Genomic DNA, 16,877 nt, shown 5'->3' with positions numbered 1-16,877 from the left:
AAACGTAAAACTACCCTACATACCAGGACACAAGAAGAAAGAAGTGGACGGGACCAGCGCAGAATAATAGTTGTTAGTCTGCGCTGGTCCCGTGCACTTCTTTCCTCTTGTGTCCTGTATGTAGGCGTAGTTTTATGTTTTCCATGTCTTACCAACTAGCTCCCCACCGCACATTTCTTGGGAAGCATCAAACGTTAAATAATGGTCGAGACGTGACATTGATTTATCTATTTTAATTTACAATCATTGAAGAGCCTATTGAATAACTCATTAGTGCTCCGTAAATTTTTTTTCTTATCTGTATGTCTAGTCTGGTATACGGAATTGGCTGTTGTGAACTTTCCAGGAGAGACTATCTTCATAACGCGGATTCCTTCTTGAATTGAGAAGAGCTTCCAAAACCGAGCTTTCGTTCCCAATGCAACGTCAGTTAATCTGAGATGATTTCGTAACCTTTCTTTTAAAGTTTTTCTTTGTTAAAACCAACACAACTTCCAACATAGCCCTGTACGCTTACCATTACGTCATTAAGATAAGCGAGAGTATGATTTGTTTAACGAGTACGTTAACGTGCAATGAGCTCGTGCATAACTTACAAGCACGAAGATCGATTTCATGCACCAACTTATACAGTTCGCTGATATCCACGGCAACGCGTATGATATCTTCAAACACTTTTATTATACATTTTTGAAGGAACAAAGATAATTAGCACAGAACAACACTTCCTGGTGGAACATGACACGGAAATGAAAGCCCCGGCAGTTTTTGGCGTTTTCTTTCTTGGCATCATTGCGTCGTGCTTTGCTTTTGTTTTTTTTTAACCTTCCGTATTGTACAAGTAGGGAGAAACAATTACGCTGTCATGATTATTTTATTGATGTTTCATTTGTATCTTCCTGTAGACTCCATCTCCCAGGTTGCCTGAAATAAGCATTCAACAAGGCGGTAACAACTTTTCAGGTATGTCTCTCACATATTTTTTTTTCTTGCCATAGCAAGGAACACAGTTTTACGTTATACCTTCGACTATAAACGCCTAAGATAACAAACAGTCCATATGCTTATTTCTTTTACTTCATGTAACATCATTAATTTTGGCTTTTTACCCTCCACATCATACATGTATTGTGGGTAACAACAGCAAAAAAGTATAGCTAGTGGTACCGCACCTCGATATTTAGATAACATTTAGATAACATTATTTAGATAACATCTTTCTTTTTCGTTTCCATTGGACGATCGAGGTGCAAAATTTAATTTTGAACAAAACACCGCACAAGCATAGAGGGCATACACAGAGCGTTTATGTTTGGCATCGGAACACGAACACTTGCACTCTTGGAAATGCTATGGAATTTCTCACACAGACATGTAGGGAGAACGAGAGAGAGAGAGAAAATATAAGTTACATGGCTTTCATCACAGTTGAAGCACCGAGATGACACTGTGTGTTTTTATAAGCAGCGCAAGAATTGCAGGTCACGAGGAGCGCGACGTTGGTGTGTGTTTTTTTTTTTCTTTCCTCTTCGTCTTCTTCTTCATGAACACGGCATAGGCCACGATAGATAAGTTAAAACGGCACACATACACGCACACACATTCACTGCCTGTCCATGTACGCTACGAAGGTTTTCCAACATTCCACCATTCTAGTCCTGGATGGGACACTAGTACACAACACGCACGGCGCCATACGGCGTGAAAAGAAGACCTGGTTGTAGCGTCCCGGGGTAGAAGACACGCATTCAGTAGAAGGATGAAGGTTGATAAGGTAGCACATGCCATTTATAGATTAGCACTGGTAACTTAAAGAGCGGCACTTATCAGACGTCCACCTAGAGGATAGGCTCTTGAGGGTACGGCGTCCATTGCGAACAGGTTTCTTTCTGTAAGTTGTCCGCAGAGCAGAAGAGGCTCCAGAAGGACGCCGGTGTCCAGTGGATAAGTTCCGGAAGCAGTTACGTAGAGGCTTCAGCAATTTACCTTCCACTTCCGAAGCGTGGCAAAATTTTAGGGGTAGATGGAAGTTTGAAGAGATTAAGCATCATTGAACACGGCGTATCGCTGAAGCCAGCCTTTCGACAAGTTGTCTTTGTGTTCTGCAAGGCAGCAACTGAAAAAGACAAGGCATCTTGTTGCTGCCTTGAAGTAGACAATACCACTTGTTTACCGATTGCCCACAGCAATATTTTACAAGATAGTGAGTTATAACGTGACGGACCCAACTAGCACATCGAAATGCCTTATTCTTGAGTTAGCCAGGGGAGATATCTTGCACGCGTCCTTTGACCGAACGGAACGAAACGTCACAAGAGGGCGAGAGGAGGGAAACAGCCAATAGGCGAGCTGAGGGAGTTCAGAAATGTTTTCAGCGCATGAAGAAATATAGAATTTAGTAGCTGAACGTCACTATTGGGGGGCATTATTTTTCAAAGCTTGAAATTGAAGAGCGCCATGACTTTACCTATATATTTGGGTTAATGTCTTGAGTGGGCGCTAGGTGGTGTCGCAATTTCACGAGTCGTTCGGTGGTGGGGAGGGGGGGGGGGTGCTGTTTGCAATTTTCGCAAACTCTCTGTGCAATATTGGAGTGTGCCAGACACAAAGCAGGCTAATTCGATTCTCCGGCCCCAACGCTTACGTTTCGATCCAATCCAAGTCGTCCGGAGACCTTTCTATATCCGTTCTATCTGACGTGCCCGTTTTTCGCCAAAATGATTGAGAGCACTGCCTTTTCCGATTGCTATTCTCACGTCTGACCGTTAGAAGAACCTCGACCCCTCCCGTGCGCCTCCCTCTCGTGACTTTTCGTTTCGTTCTGTCACAGAACGCGTACAAAATTGCTCCTCTATTCACCATGAATATTGCGAAAATTTACCATACTTAATGCAAAATTGTCAAACAATAAACAGTACATTTCACTGCAAGTGAGAAAATAATACATTAAAGCGCCTGTACCTTGCTCGTTAGCTGTCTCAATTTTCAGCACTAGGTTCCTGTGTTGATCGTGTATGCGCACAGATTCGCGATTTGATCTGATTTTTGGTGTCTATCCCAGAGGTATGTCACCTGTCGCGCCTACTGTATCGTGTGTTAAGGAACTTGGGAAAACATTCATAGCAAGTTAGCTGTTGAAAAGGTATACGGAGGAACAGGAGTTAGAATGAACCAATTTTGAATCTGCTGTTCAGTACGCCCCGAGTGGGAAATACAAATTCAGCAATTCATTCCTGCATTTTGCATCTTCTAAAGCTCGCCCTCAATGAGAAACGTGCTCTAAGCATATGAACACGTAAACATCTTCAAAAAGTGCAAGAAGGTTGGTCAAATAACAGGTAATGCACACGTTTACGAGCATAATTAAAAGCACTTGACGTGTCGTACGTACGGGAGAGTACACGGGGATAGCTGCTTAACGTTATCGTGTGTTCTGTGCATAATGGAGGGTGCGTGATTGCAGCGATCTCGGTTCGAGGATATAAACATTCATATTTACACTGACCACTCAAGCCTGGGTTTTCTTCGCAGTACCACTGTACACGTTGGACTGCAGATATAATAGCTCATCGCCGCTTTCATGTGGGCTTGGTAAAACTGATGCAGCTGCTTTGTCCTTATTGGAACCAGTATTTTGATGAGGCATGCCCTTCTCCGTTTATTTTTAACCTTACGATCGACGGTGACCCAATAATAACAGTGTTATTGTAACTTTTTGCGCATCATAAACGGCAGCCAAAGAAAGTGTGGTTGTGTCGATCCGCTTCATCAGTTCACAAAACAATGATATCAGGCTTGATGTTAACAACTGTTCTTAGTCCTATGAGGCAACTTGGTTTCGCCTCTCCTGGGTAAAACACCACTGTGGAATGGGCTTTTTCACCTCGATCACAATCACACTTTCCCTTAACCGAAGTATGTGCGATGTTTTTGGTTATCATGCAAAAGCATGCGGATGCATAGAGTCTCATTTAAAGGTTACGAATCTTAAGAATAAAGCAACCTTGGAGGCGCAGACGTCATTCGAACATGGTAAATTACCATATTTCCTTCTTTTGTGTTTCGTCCGTTTGATAGGTTATGTTGTCAACTTGATACGGCGATTGGATATCTCATCTCGGTCAAACTCACTAGTAGGGCATCAAGAGAACGTTCTCTACACTGAAAAAAAAAAGATAGTTTGTATTCAGTCTCTGAAGCGTTCTTCAACTTTGCCTTTGGTTGTGCAGGTTTTTGTTCATATCGCGCAAATACACCAAAGGCACCATCAAACATTGCGATGGAATACAGAAATCTACGTAACACCCGGATGAACGAGCAGTCATTTATGTCTCATTGGGCCGAGTGACTGAGAGCACCGTTGCATTTTCTAACGACACAGATGGGCCCGTCTGCGATTTACAGCGTCTTGAAGAGCCGGTGTTACGTCCCAATAGCCAGTGAAGCGGAGAAGCTAGCCTTTCTATTGGCTATAGTCGGCTACGACGTCAGAAAAAATGTCAGCTCCGGCAACAGGCCGTCGCTGTCCCTCCCACAGGAAGTCTTCATAAATGTTCCCTCCAATTGCGCTTACTCGTGACGTCAAAGACTTCTCGAATGTTTCAGATAGTTTACTTTCCCATATAGACACGTTAGCGTTGCTAGTTTCAGATCGGAAACTCGAACGTCCTGGTAAATTTCATCAGGGATCCTGGCGTATGCTCAGCCAGACGTAATGCTTTGGGCAGCAACGACAGGCTTTTAATAATGTGCGGTATTTACATTAGCCGAGTAAAAGCGCTTACAGTTCGAGCGGAAACCAGCTAGCATGACTGTCTTTCACAGGTGAATGACAGGTGCGTTACTATAATTCTGTGGGCTGAGCGCACATTTTTTTTATGTTGTAACCGGGTATAGTGAACCTCTGTCGCGTTATTCACTGCTCAGTATAGGCTGAATCTTGATTGAACGATGTACATTCAGGCGAAGAACTTCCCTAATGCTGTTGTCACGTTGGCAGAGCTGGACCGGACGCACAAACTGAAGTCACGTTTTGCCCAACAACACAGCACCTAGCTGCCTAACGACGGATTGAAGCGTCCTTGGTTGAGAAACTCGCGGAGCTTGAAGCTTCAGTCGACGGTCAGTCTCGTTTTGCCCAACACCACGGCACCTAGCTGCCCAACGACGGATTGCAGTGTCCTTAGTGCAGACACTCCGGTGCTTGAAGCTTCCTGTCGACAGTCATCGCACCGTCCGCCGTCTTAACGTTACAGGATGTCGTTCATGATTTTGGGAGCCTTGTTGGCCGGGTTGGCGAGCGTCTCCCGCTCGGCGAAGTCGATCTCCTCTCCTCGCGTTCTGGTCGGGCAGGAGCCGACGGCCGCCTGCGTCTTCCGATAGCAGAAGATCACTTTCCGGAAGCTCTTGCGGAAGTTGTCCGACAGGAAGGCGTAGAGGAATGGGTTGACGCAAGAGTTCGTGTAGGCCAGTATCTGCGAGGCGATCTGCACCACTATGCGCGGAGGGTTCATCGGCAGTCCGTAGATGTCGACACTCTTCAGCACCAGGACAACCTGCGAGACAGCAAGAGCAATATGTGTACTAGTTGCATTCTGCGTACCGAAGGCAGAGAGAAGCGGCATGACACATGTACCGCTAAGAACGACACAAGAACGAATGAGAAGAAAAGAAAGAGGACAAGAAGGTCCTCTCCTTCGTTCTCGCGTCTTTTTTAGTGGCAGATATGTCATGCAGCAAGCACAAACTATGTCAAGAGCAAGTTCTCCACAGAGTAGCAAAATGGTGAACAGTGTCAGAAATGTAATTTACTTTGACGTCTCACTCTAAAGAGCGGTACAGTAAAACTGCTCCTTGTAAAGTCGTTGTAAGGTGGTGGCTCGGCACCTTGTTGCCATCCATATTTAGCTCGTTCCACTTCATGGCATTTCAGACGTCGAAAAAAAAACGTGTTATATTACTAGGATATCGTTTGCTGAGTTATATGCACAGGGTGACCTGAGTATCACGCAGCACGATTTTTAAAAAAGAGGAACGTCGTTACACGAAGCACACCTAGTGCATATTGTTACTAGTATACTGTAGTAGCCACTACTAATTTTTCATTAATGGAACAATATGCACTGAGTGTGTTTCACGTAACGACGTTCCTCTTTTTTTTTTACTCGTGCTGCGTGATATTTGGGACACCCAGTATAGCTGGGCATAGGTTTTGGAGCTAAAACACGCGACATAACAAACATAGTTTCTGCGGATATATCCTTCTAAGGCTAGATAGTATACTTCCTAGATTAATTGGCACTTCAAGTAAACGGGGCCACCTGGCGATCTTGACACCAGGAACATTTATTTGAACGATATACGTGTTACATCTTGAATTGACTTGTGCAGCGCGAAATACAACACGGGCGTGTCGTCCGTATTGTATTAACGCTGTAGAAGTCAATTGAAGGTTAATGAAGACCAACTAGCCCAGCTGTCAGTTCTCTCTCGCGTCACGTACCTGCACTGGACACCAGCAAACGGCGAACACCACGACGACCACCACGACGAGTCGGGTGACCCGTTTCTTGGATCGCACGCTCTCCGCGCTGACCCTGCCACCGGGCGCGGCCCCGAACCACAGTCTCTTGAGCATCAGCACGTACAGTATGAAGATGAGCGCCAGCGGAATCACGAAGGAGGACATGAAGAAGGATATCTGGAATGCCGCGATGTTGTAGCCCAGGTCCACTCGGAACGTGCAGGAGGAGAAACTGTCGTTGAGAACGATCATGCCGTGGGAGAAGAGCGCCGGAATGCAGGCCAGCAGAATGACCACCCAGGTGAAGAGGATGGCCAGGTACGCGTTTCGCTCCGTTCTGACAGACATGGAGGTGATTGGGTGGACCACGGCTAGGAACCGGTCTAGGGACATGAGTACCAGGGTGTATATGCTGGCGTACGCGCACACGATGACTAAGTACTGCACCACCCGACACCATACGTCGCCGAAGGGCCAGTAGTTTAGCGTGTAGTCCCATCCGGTGAACGGGACGCAGAAGACGATGAACAGAAGGTCAGCCATGGCCAGGTTGATGATGAGAATGTTGGTGGTTGAGCGCATCTGCGGGTTGCACAGCACGACGAGCACGACTAGGGCGTTGCCGAAGAAGCCGATAACGGCGATGGCACCGAACAAGATGGGAACCACGATTCCCCAACACCTCTTCGACGGCCCGGTTCCCGGGGTACTCGAAGAAGTCGTCCTCGTCGCCGTCCAGGTACGCCGCGTCCGGACTGGCGTTCCTCGAGTCGACGACACCGGCGCAAGACGCGGTACTGTTGCAAAGGTTCGAGGCCGCTGCGACCGCGGTCTGTTTAACGAGCGTTGCCAGCAGCTTGATTGGATCCGAGCTGGCATAGTGAGTTACGGTACCGGCAGGCGTCGGTGGCTGGGGGTCGCCCTTGTGGTCTTCGGCGGCGTACGAAAGCTCTTCGGTATAGCCGTGCATGGTAGTGTATTTGTGTGGCTATGACTTTTGCTGCTTGGGAACAGAGGGGTTAGCCTCTTGTCGTCCCGCCGCCTGGGCGCGATGGTGTAGCCACTGCGAAAAAAAAAAGAAAAGAGAATTCGCGAAGGTTATATATAGCACTGTGTCATCCGTTTTAAGGCTAGTTGTTAAATGTTGACAAATATGCTTCTAGGTACACGACGTACAACCTCAAACTACTCTAATGTTACTGGCATTGTTGTTTAACATGCGTACAACACCCGTTTGAACGGCCATTTTTTTATGAATTCCGGTTTTCATAAATTGCCGATTATGATTCCGCTATTTGCAGTGTTTCAATAAACATAGATTGGTTTGAGAAAAAATTAGCGCGGCTCGCACTAAGTCGCGCAAGGCTCGGTCACAGCAGATCTGGTGGGCGCGTTTCGGCTTCTCTCGTTGGCCATCTGTACAGAATGCTTGGGCGGTCATGTTGATTTTCCATCTACGACACACGGCAAACATCGACCATAACAGCTCTGCTGTAAAATGTGTTGTCATGTACCCGCGGGGTTTTTCTGTAGCATCAATATATACGAGCTGAAAGTGAAATACTATGAGGGAAACGACAAAGAGGCACACCTGTCTCACGTGAGTTTTTGTGGAATTTTTCAACACTACACAGGTAGCAGCACTTGCCTCAGCGTTAGACCTGATTTCTTTAGCTACATTACTGGGCTGTACTCGAGTTGATTTGTGAACTATGTTCTTATTATATGATCAAGAATATGCGTGAGAGAAAGTCCGTGCAGACCAAAAACCGTTTCTTTTATTTTGTGCGAAAGTGCTAATCGCTTTGCTCTTTCTTTTGTCATTGCTTTTTCTTTCTTTATCTCTTTATTTATTTATTGTTTTACTTAACAAACCAATAGCAACCAGCTACATCTCCAAAAGAGCAGTACAACCAGTGACGAACCACCGAAGCGCAGAGCAATAAAAGCCACTGGTCTTTTACCGGATTTACGGTGTATGTACAGGGTGAGCCTGAAGTAAGGTTGCTACAGGCAGCATTTTACACACAGAGTTGCACAGACTCTAAAGGAAAAGCTCCCCATAGGGCACATGCATTAGCATCTCCGACCACAAGGGCGCCGCCATTGCCGCCATTACCGTACCGTGCTAGCCTTACCAGCGCCTGAGACGCGTGCTAGGCTTGAGGGTTGTATTCATTTTTCACCTTAATTAATGAAAGTGAGCTCACGTGAAGCAGAGTCGTAAGTACGTGTCAACAGAAAGCGCAAACGACGATGCACTGCGATACACAACTCGGTCAGAAGACGCGCCATCGGCCTCGATCTCGAACTCAAGTGGTTGAGGTGGCGCTATCTCGCAGAAGTGCCTTTAAACGCATCTTCCTGCGTCGCGAGCCCGGCGCACAGTAAATTGCCTGAATAGGCTATCAGCTTTTCTGCCACAATAAACCTTTCTCTAGCCTTGAATATTTCCTAAAAATCTTCGAAATGACTATTAAACACTGCCTGCGCGTTTTTAATTCTTCAACATGCTCGTGTTTGATTTAAAAGCCAGTATCACTAACAATAAACAGTGCTAAATTTAGTCGATTGGTAAATAATTGCAAAGCTAACAATGACAGTGGTAGGGTAATGGCGGTGTTCTTGTGGTCGGAGTTCTTTCTGCCCATCTTTTCCTCTAGAGTTTGAACTAACTTTATGGTCTTATAAGGCGAGTCAACATGTTGCAGTCGCAGTATCTCCAAGACCCACTGAAGGCAACCGCTGCGTAACGCATTTGCGAGGCCGTGATTGGTAATTACAAGCCAGCTTCCCTTGAGGGGCTCCCTACACTAAGCGATCACCATGGGTCTATGGCGAGCTACATACGCTCCTCATGGTGGCACAGGTACAATGTGAAGGGTTCGTGAGTGGTAGTTCGTTGTGCATGATTCACGTAGTAGCGCAAGGTATGACATGGACAGCGAAATAGCAAGACTGGACCCAGCGTTAACTTACAACCCTGCGCTTATTGTATGTGCCATTCTCTGCGCTACCGCGTGAATGATGCACTACCAATCAGCCCAACAGTCTGTCCTTTTGAGCTTCATCGCTGCACACTTCCTGATGACGAGAGAAGCAGATGGCCCCGTGTCGTAATCGTGTGCGAACGTCTTTCCTTCGTGTGTCGTCAATAAGTATAAGTAATGCCACGAGGAATATTCTGTTGATAGCGAGGATCAGACGGCCATTCCAGTGTCTGTTCGGAATGAGGGAGGTGTTGCTTGGCATTATGGTGATCGTTACCCCGCGATGGAAGACGCGTATCATTGCAGCCCGGAGGCCACTCCTGCCATAAGCGACAGATTGTGGTAATGACCGTCGAGAAGGCTGCGGTAAAAACGACTTCTTTGTGAGAACACCAGGGAGGGACAGCCAGAAAAAAGGCTGAGAAAGGACGAGGCACGAATCTGCAGTGATAGGGTCGGGACTGCAGTGAATCCTGCTTAAAAGCCATGAAGCCATGCTGTTACCGTCCTGACTTGGCATTTGTGCACGTGTGTGTGTGTGTGTGTGTGTGTGTGTGTGTGTGTGTGTGTGTGTGTGTGTGTGTGTGTGTGTGTGTGTGTGTGTGTGTGTGTGTGTGTGTGTGTGTGTGTGTGTGTGTGCTTTGTTTCTCCATCTGTGTACAAAAAGAGAGAGAGAGACATAAATGTAACGCGGAAAGGAAGGTCCGTTAAGCGGAAGATAATTATCTGGTTTGCTACCCTTCACTGAGGAAGGGGTAGAAAAAGGAATATCACTGAAAAGAAAGTGGTGCTACCCGCACCACCGGAGGTATAACAGACTTAAGGCACACTAAAATAAAGGAACTAGGAAATATCCCAAAGAACTTTAAAAATCACAGCATATCCACGGAGTGAATGATGATGAGTGGGCGAAGCTGCGGAGGTTCAATCGGTAAACCGTGTGAATTCTGTCCGGTACATCATCACCGACTGAGATCGGCGCGTTTATACTAAAGGTTCGATGAGTTTATGACGACTTGCAGCTCACTTAATTTTACATGTACCGCTGTGAATTTTCATTGTTTAAAAATCATTGCTTTAGAAAACATATGCGTCTTTCGTTGAGCAGCTGGCGTCTTTTCGTTTGCTTTAGCAACATCTGGCGTTCTTCCGTTTTGCTTTTTACAAAACATCTGGCGTCTTTCGTTGGTTTATTTCATCAATCAACGGCGTTTTGAACAAAATTTTTTGTTTCAAATCACCACAGGAGAAATCTCACCAGGCACTACCTTGGAGGTAAAGAATGGCTGCTAATGGAATGAGAGACAGAAGAAGTCGGCTTTTAGCTACCGCTGCGAATTTTTTATTGTTCACACAACGCACAGGAAAAATCTCCCACCGGCACCACCTTGGAGGTCAAAGCGTAAGACTGGTTACGCACTACGACTACGACTACGAGGGACGAACGGGTGCCGCCTTAAGGAGCTTCGCCCCTAAAAATATTTGGCGAAGCTTGCACTAAGTCGCGCAAGGCTTGAAACGACGAAACTGGAACCGATTATGAAGTCTAACCTGGTTGCCTCTAGGTTGTTGCTAGGCTTTAGCTAGTTTAGTCACTACGTGGATGTCCAAACTCCAGAACCGAGCGTTCGCTATTCTTATAGAACGACCCATTCTTTATCTTTGCTTTTTTCTCTCTTTCTTTCTCTTGATTTATCTCTTGATCCTCCTTTTGTTTTTCTCTCTTTCTCTCTCTGCTTCTTTCTCTCTCTTTCTATATCTGTCTCTGTCTTTCTATCTTTTTATGTCTTTATACCCATTATTTCTCTGAAATTTTCTCTCTCTCTTTCTTTCTATAGCTTTCTCTCTCTCTCTCTTAGTGAACCACGGGTGAGCAGTGGGATTTGCGCAATTTCTGCGGCACATACCCGTGAAGACAGCCATTTCTTGGGTTAATTGTTGCCTTTGGACCAGTGGTGAGTAGTGGGATTTGCCCAATTTTTGTCGTACATGACGCCTTCATGATAATGATGATAGTTTTCTGATTGGCCGCACAAATTACGGCTACCTTAAACAGCTTCACTATTAAAAAATGAATTTGTTAAAAAAAAGAGATCCGAGGGAAAAATCTAGTGCATACGTGTGTGGGGGTTTACGTGTGGGTGTCTTCGTGTGTGCATATGTTTTTTCTGTGTGTGTTTCTGTGTGTTTGTGTGTGTTTGTGTGCGTGTGTATATGTGTGCGTACGTGATTGCGCTTTCACTCCTGCTTCGTCTCTTTCATACTTCGAAAACTGTGACGTCATACGGACGTACTGCTAAAGAAGTTTCCGCGAGAGATTAAATGGAAACACCGGAACTAATGTTTTTTTATCTCATCAGTGTCAGTTTGCGCTATGAGCTTGGAGGGAACGCATTATAGTCGAGAATGTGTTGCTTAAGAAAAAGCTAGTGCTTAATGTGTTTACGACTGTACACAAAAAACGATATAATTTTCCTTTCTCTCCCATGGAGAAATCGATTCCATATTTCACCTTTATTTTTAGTTTGTTTACGCGGCAAATGTACTAATACTATAGGTGCATGCTTGAAATAGCGTAAAAAAATGATGACCACCAACGCTTAAGACGACCGTGCGCAGACGCTAGAACAAGTTTAACGTGCTTCTTCTCGTGATATTTTTGGTGCGTTCTAGAATACGGCCGCTGTAATGACGCTAATAAATCTGCATATCGCCAGTGCGATTTCGACGTCAAGAAAAGGAAAACGCTAAGCGGCACCATCTCCCCAGTTTACGCAATAACAGTTCAGAGAAGTTGAAGTGCATCGCATGGCGCGCATAATGATAGCGCTGCCATTGAAGTTAATGGGCCTATACCTCTACCAAAAAGCGATAGCGATAAATTGGAATGCTATGGTGAATCGGAGAACAAGAAAAAAACATAAATAAATTGTGAAACTGAAGGGCGTTTAGCGATACAGTACTATATGCCCCGCCGCGTTGAAGGAAATTCATTTGCATCCATTTCGATGGAGGATGGTCGACCATTACAGGTGAATGCATGCGCGAAACTTTGATTTCTCGAATTTTGTTTTCTTCTTCTGCAGCAAAACTTCATGACTGGTACGATAGCGTGACGCATCTGATTTAAAGAGAGATGCTCTCAACTTCAAATCCGTCTGGCATAGGGTAACATTACAATATAATAATTCTCTCGCTTTTGAAAACCACGGTATGTATATGGAGCAATGCATTACGGGGTGGGCTCTTGAATAAAATTCACTAATAAAGATTCTTTTTCTTTAACTAGTTCCCAAACCAGTATACACGAGGGTTCTTTCTGTTTGGCTCTGTCGCTGTAATATAAGTATAGTTATAACTGTATTTTGTAGAACTACGAGATAATATTTTCGCCGGCTCCGGCACGGACAATAATTGTTCGACAATCAAAATACCATAGCATAAGGTCATAAAAGAACGTGTTGCCAATGAAGAAAACTTGGTCAGATTGCTTGAATAACCCGCAGAAAAAAACAAAATTTGCAACAAGTTCTCACATTTGGCAGTTTTCTCACTAATATTATAATTCGTTCAGTGATGTCAAAGTGTCAATAGAAGCTAAATACGCAAGGACATACAAGTTTGTTCTTAAGGATGCATTACCTGGTTTTAGGACTAAAATTACTGTCACCTTGTTGCACCCGTGTAAGACGGTGTATTTACACTGACGAACTTGAATAAGACTTGCTGTTTGGGCGTTCTCGTTATAGTAAACAAAGTATTCTGCTGCAGTATCCCGGCGAAGGCGGCAAATTGCTAGAGTCCTGTGTACCTAGATTTAGATGCACGTCAAAGAATCCCAGGTGGTTCAAATTTCCGGAACACTCCACTATGGCCTGTCTCGTAATCATATCGTGGTTTTGGGATGTAAGACCCCAACCATTATTATTATATTACGGTGCAACGAAGCAAACAAAATAACTAAAAAGCCTGGAAAGAGGGCGGGCAGCCCTAGCGTTAACTGCTCCCTTTGTCATTCTCTGAAATGTGAGTCGTTGAAACACGTAGTAGCGCCCAGCACAAGAGAGACGCGCAAACCCATGTGTGTGCATTCCCAATATTATTTTGCCTCTACGTTCCCAGGCCGAGCGCATATGCGAAGTGCATGTCTCAATGGAAAGCACGCGGGAAGCAAAGTCAATTTGCGTCCCAAGGGAAAAACAACACGGCTCGCGTACGCAACCATGCTGGTCCTCGCGAAATGGAAATTATGCTGCGGCGATGGAAGTAGCAGTTCCTTGATTGGATTGTCTTTCCCAGAGACATAAAAATTACCGAAAGAGAGGATAACAGAACAAAAAAAAAAAACAAATCAAAGCGAACAGAGATAAGTATATGACCCAACAAGGACTGCGCACCCTTGTGGACTGCACATGAATATGCCCGTGAAAACGAGATTCCTTTGGTCGTTATGATCGCATATGGTGTGCAAGCTATGATCAACTTGTTTATCTGTGGCGGATAGATAGATAGATAGATAGATAGATAGATAGATAGATAGATAGATAGATAGATAGATAGATAGATAGATAGATAGATAGATAGATAGATAGATAGATAGATAGATAGATAGATAGATAGATAGATAGATAGATAGATAGATAGATAGATAGATAGATAGATAGATAGATAGATAGATAGATAGATAGATAGATAGATGGCGTTTTGAGCCTGTAATTTAGTTCTCTTGTTGTGACGATGGAACATCACTGACAGAATAAAATGTTGAATCGCACGCTAATGGCGATTAATTACTGAAACTCGCACAAGAAAACTTATTCATTTTCATTTCTTGGAACATAATATTAGGAGCCTTGAAATTATGCTGTGCGAATTTGAATAATTCAAAGACACTGCAACATAATTCGTGGTGTATGGAGTTGTATACGGTATTTATTCGAATCTAAGCCGATGTTTCTTTTTTTTCGAAAAAACGATGTGTGAAAGTGGGGGGTCGGCTTAGATTCGAGCACAATTATTAAGCTTTTATTTTTTTTTTTCTGGCCTTGCGAATTTTGGGGGTCGGTTTAGAATCGGGGCCGGCCTAGATTCGGGTAAATACGGTAAGAAGCTTTTCGTGGACAAATATGCTAACGCATACGAGTGCCTATTCATTTTTTTTGTAAATCCAGAACCGCGTACCGTCGCAGCCCTAAGAAATGTTATCATGAGAGAGGTGCTTACGAAAGCCCGCTTCCTCGCTCAGCGCAATGCAGTGAAGCCCAACGGAGGAAAGGAGTGTCGCTGCATTATTGCGCCACTGTTCCCGGATACCTGCGAGTGGAGAAAAGAAAGACACATTAAGGCATCATTATTGCACAACGTGCTCGCATTCTCGAGTATGCACTTGCACAGACTCGTTTTCTAATGCCATTTCGAGTCGCCAGCTTTAAGGCAGGTACGAAGGAACCGCCATTTTCGGACACTGTTTCGTTAATGCGTCGCAGAAATCACGGCGCGTGCACTTACGCTATTCTGGGAGTGCGTACGGTTGTATGCAGAGAGACGTAGTCCCTCCTTTAATGTTTCAAGAAAGGGTGGTTATTGTATGAGCCTGAAAGGTCTACGAGTAGCTGGCCTAGATGCGGTGCTCTTGTAGACGAAGCAAGCAAACAGAATTAAAGGAGAAATGTTCGAAAACTTTGTTCTAAATTCTAACTTTCAGGACTGTGTGGAATATGATTTGTGAAAGTAAAATCTAACGCCAAATATTCAGGTCGTACTACCCGTTTGCATGGTCCGATATCTTCGGAGGGTCTCTGAATATTGCAGTTACGAATAACGTCCATATTCATGTGTATACTTATCTTCAATACGAAATACAGTTCCTGCATGTTCAGTATGTAGGCAATGCTGACAGCATCGTGAATTCTTAATGCCAACTAGCGCTATTTGAAATGCGCTTCGAAGGCATATTTTATTGCGTAGTTTATTATGGTAACTAAGTTTGAGTCCCAGATGTTTAAATGTGCATTGTTTTGAGTAATTATTTTATTATAATCTGAATGCTTACGTTGTTGAAACTTGGCCCATTAACAAGGACACCCGCATTGCGTATATCGTTTCAGTAAAAAGATATACGTATTTTGTCATACCATGAAGCAATACACCGCGCCCCGCCCCTACGGAAACCAAGACCGATTCGGTCTTTTTTTTTTTCATGCTCACTATATTTGGCACTTTAATGTATTACCACTAAATGTTGGACATTTCGTTGTGTTACTTATTCAAGTTACCTCAAGATTTCATCGTTTGCATCGCATTTTCTTTAACCATGGCAAGGGTATCTGCGAAGCTAGGTCGTCAACATGTCGTCATGCTTGCATGTAATCAGTTAACGAGATAAATGATATCCACCGCATAAAAACTCACAAACACGCGCGTGGAAAGTTATGATGGCGACGGAAAGTCTGCGTTTTTAGTTGCACAACGAACACTTTGAGGCATCTGCATGAAACGCAACAGTAATACTGAAATTAACATTTCATGTGTTGCAGATCGAAATTGTTCGCTGCCGTGCAGATTTAGTTTTAGGCCAGAAATGAAACTATTCTTATGTGCGTACGCACAAGATAGGTTAATGTGTACGAACCTTAATATTGTAGTCCTAAATATGTGACACATCCAACGCCATTTTTATTGTAGAGAACCTTTTTGAACATCGCGTTATCTCTGAATAGTCAGAACAATAAAACAGTGGCAAGGTTAATGCAATATTCGAAATGAATATTCTGAGTGTGCTGTACGCTTGTTTGCCTTGTTGGGAAAAATAAAGGCGTACGTCCTCATTCTAGCATATGGAGAAACAAAAAACACAGGGGCTCATCTCCTACCGGGAAAATGGGGGCAAGCGAAGCTTGTCGCGTGCATGCTCGACTTCTTTCTTTCTTTCTTTCTTTCTTTCTTTCTTTCTTTCTTTCTTTCTTTCTTTCTTTCTTTCTTTCTTTCTTTCTTTCTTTCTTCCTTTCTTTCTTTCTTTCTTTCTTTCTTTCTCTCTCTCTTTCTTTCTTTCTTTCTTTCTTTCTTTCTTTCTTCCTTTCTTTCTTCCTTTCTTTCTTCCTTTCTTTCTTTCTTTCTTTCTTTCTTTAACATTGCGCAATGGTCCCCTCTAACTCAACCTCAATCCACGTGCTTAGCAGCGCAACACTTCAGGTGCTACAGGCAACAACGACTGTCATGCGTTCATTTCCAGGCAACAATGAAACGCCAAACGACAAGTCACCTCGATAGAAGATCAGGTTGCCATATCAGAAACGGCTAATCTCCGAAAATTCTGCGCTCGAGAGAGCATCAATGATTGGAAAATGGCGCATACAAAATTAATG

The 16,877-nt window shown here is 44.2% G+C and overlaps 1 protein-coding gene across 1 annotated transcript in view; it reads right to left on the bottom strand.

Moving 5' to 3' along the window:
* Nucleotides 1–761: 761 nt before the first annotated feature.
* The window catches only part of LOC119400083 (allatostatin-A receptor-like), a 100,348-nt gene continuing 84,232 nt past the window's right edge, over nt 762–16,877 (bottom strand). The window contains 4 exon segments of the mRNA XM_037667011.2: nt 762–5,555; nt 6,503–7,198; nt 7,200–7,586; nt 14,737–14,826. Of these exon segments, the coding sequence (XP_037522939.1) occupies nt 5,250–5,555; nt 6,503–7,198; nt 7,200–7,493 (1,296 nt within the window). The 5' untranslated portion in view covers nt 7,494–7,586; nt 14,737–14,826 and the 3' untranslated portion in view covers nt 762–5,249.

Source organism: Rhipicephalus sanguineus, chromosome 7 (genome assembly GCF_013339695.2).
Source record: "Rhipicephalus sanguineus isolate Rsan-2018 chromosome 7, BIME_Rsan_1.4, whole genome shotgun sequence".
Classification (NCBI taxonomy): domain Eukaryota; kingdom Metazoa; phylum Arthropoda; class Arachnida; order Ixodida; family Ixodidae; genus Rhipicephalus; species Rhipicephalus sanguineus.
The sequence above is the reverse complement of the archived record's forward strand: the minus strand, read 5'-3'. Positions and strand labels throughout refer to the sequence as shown.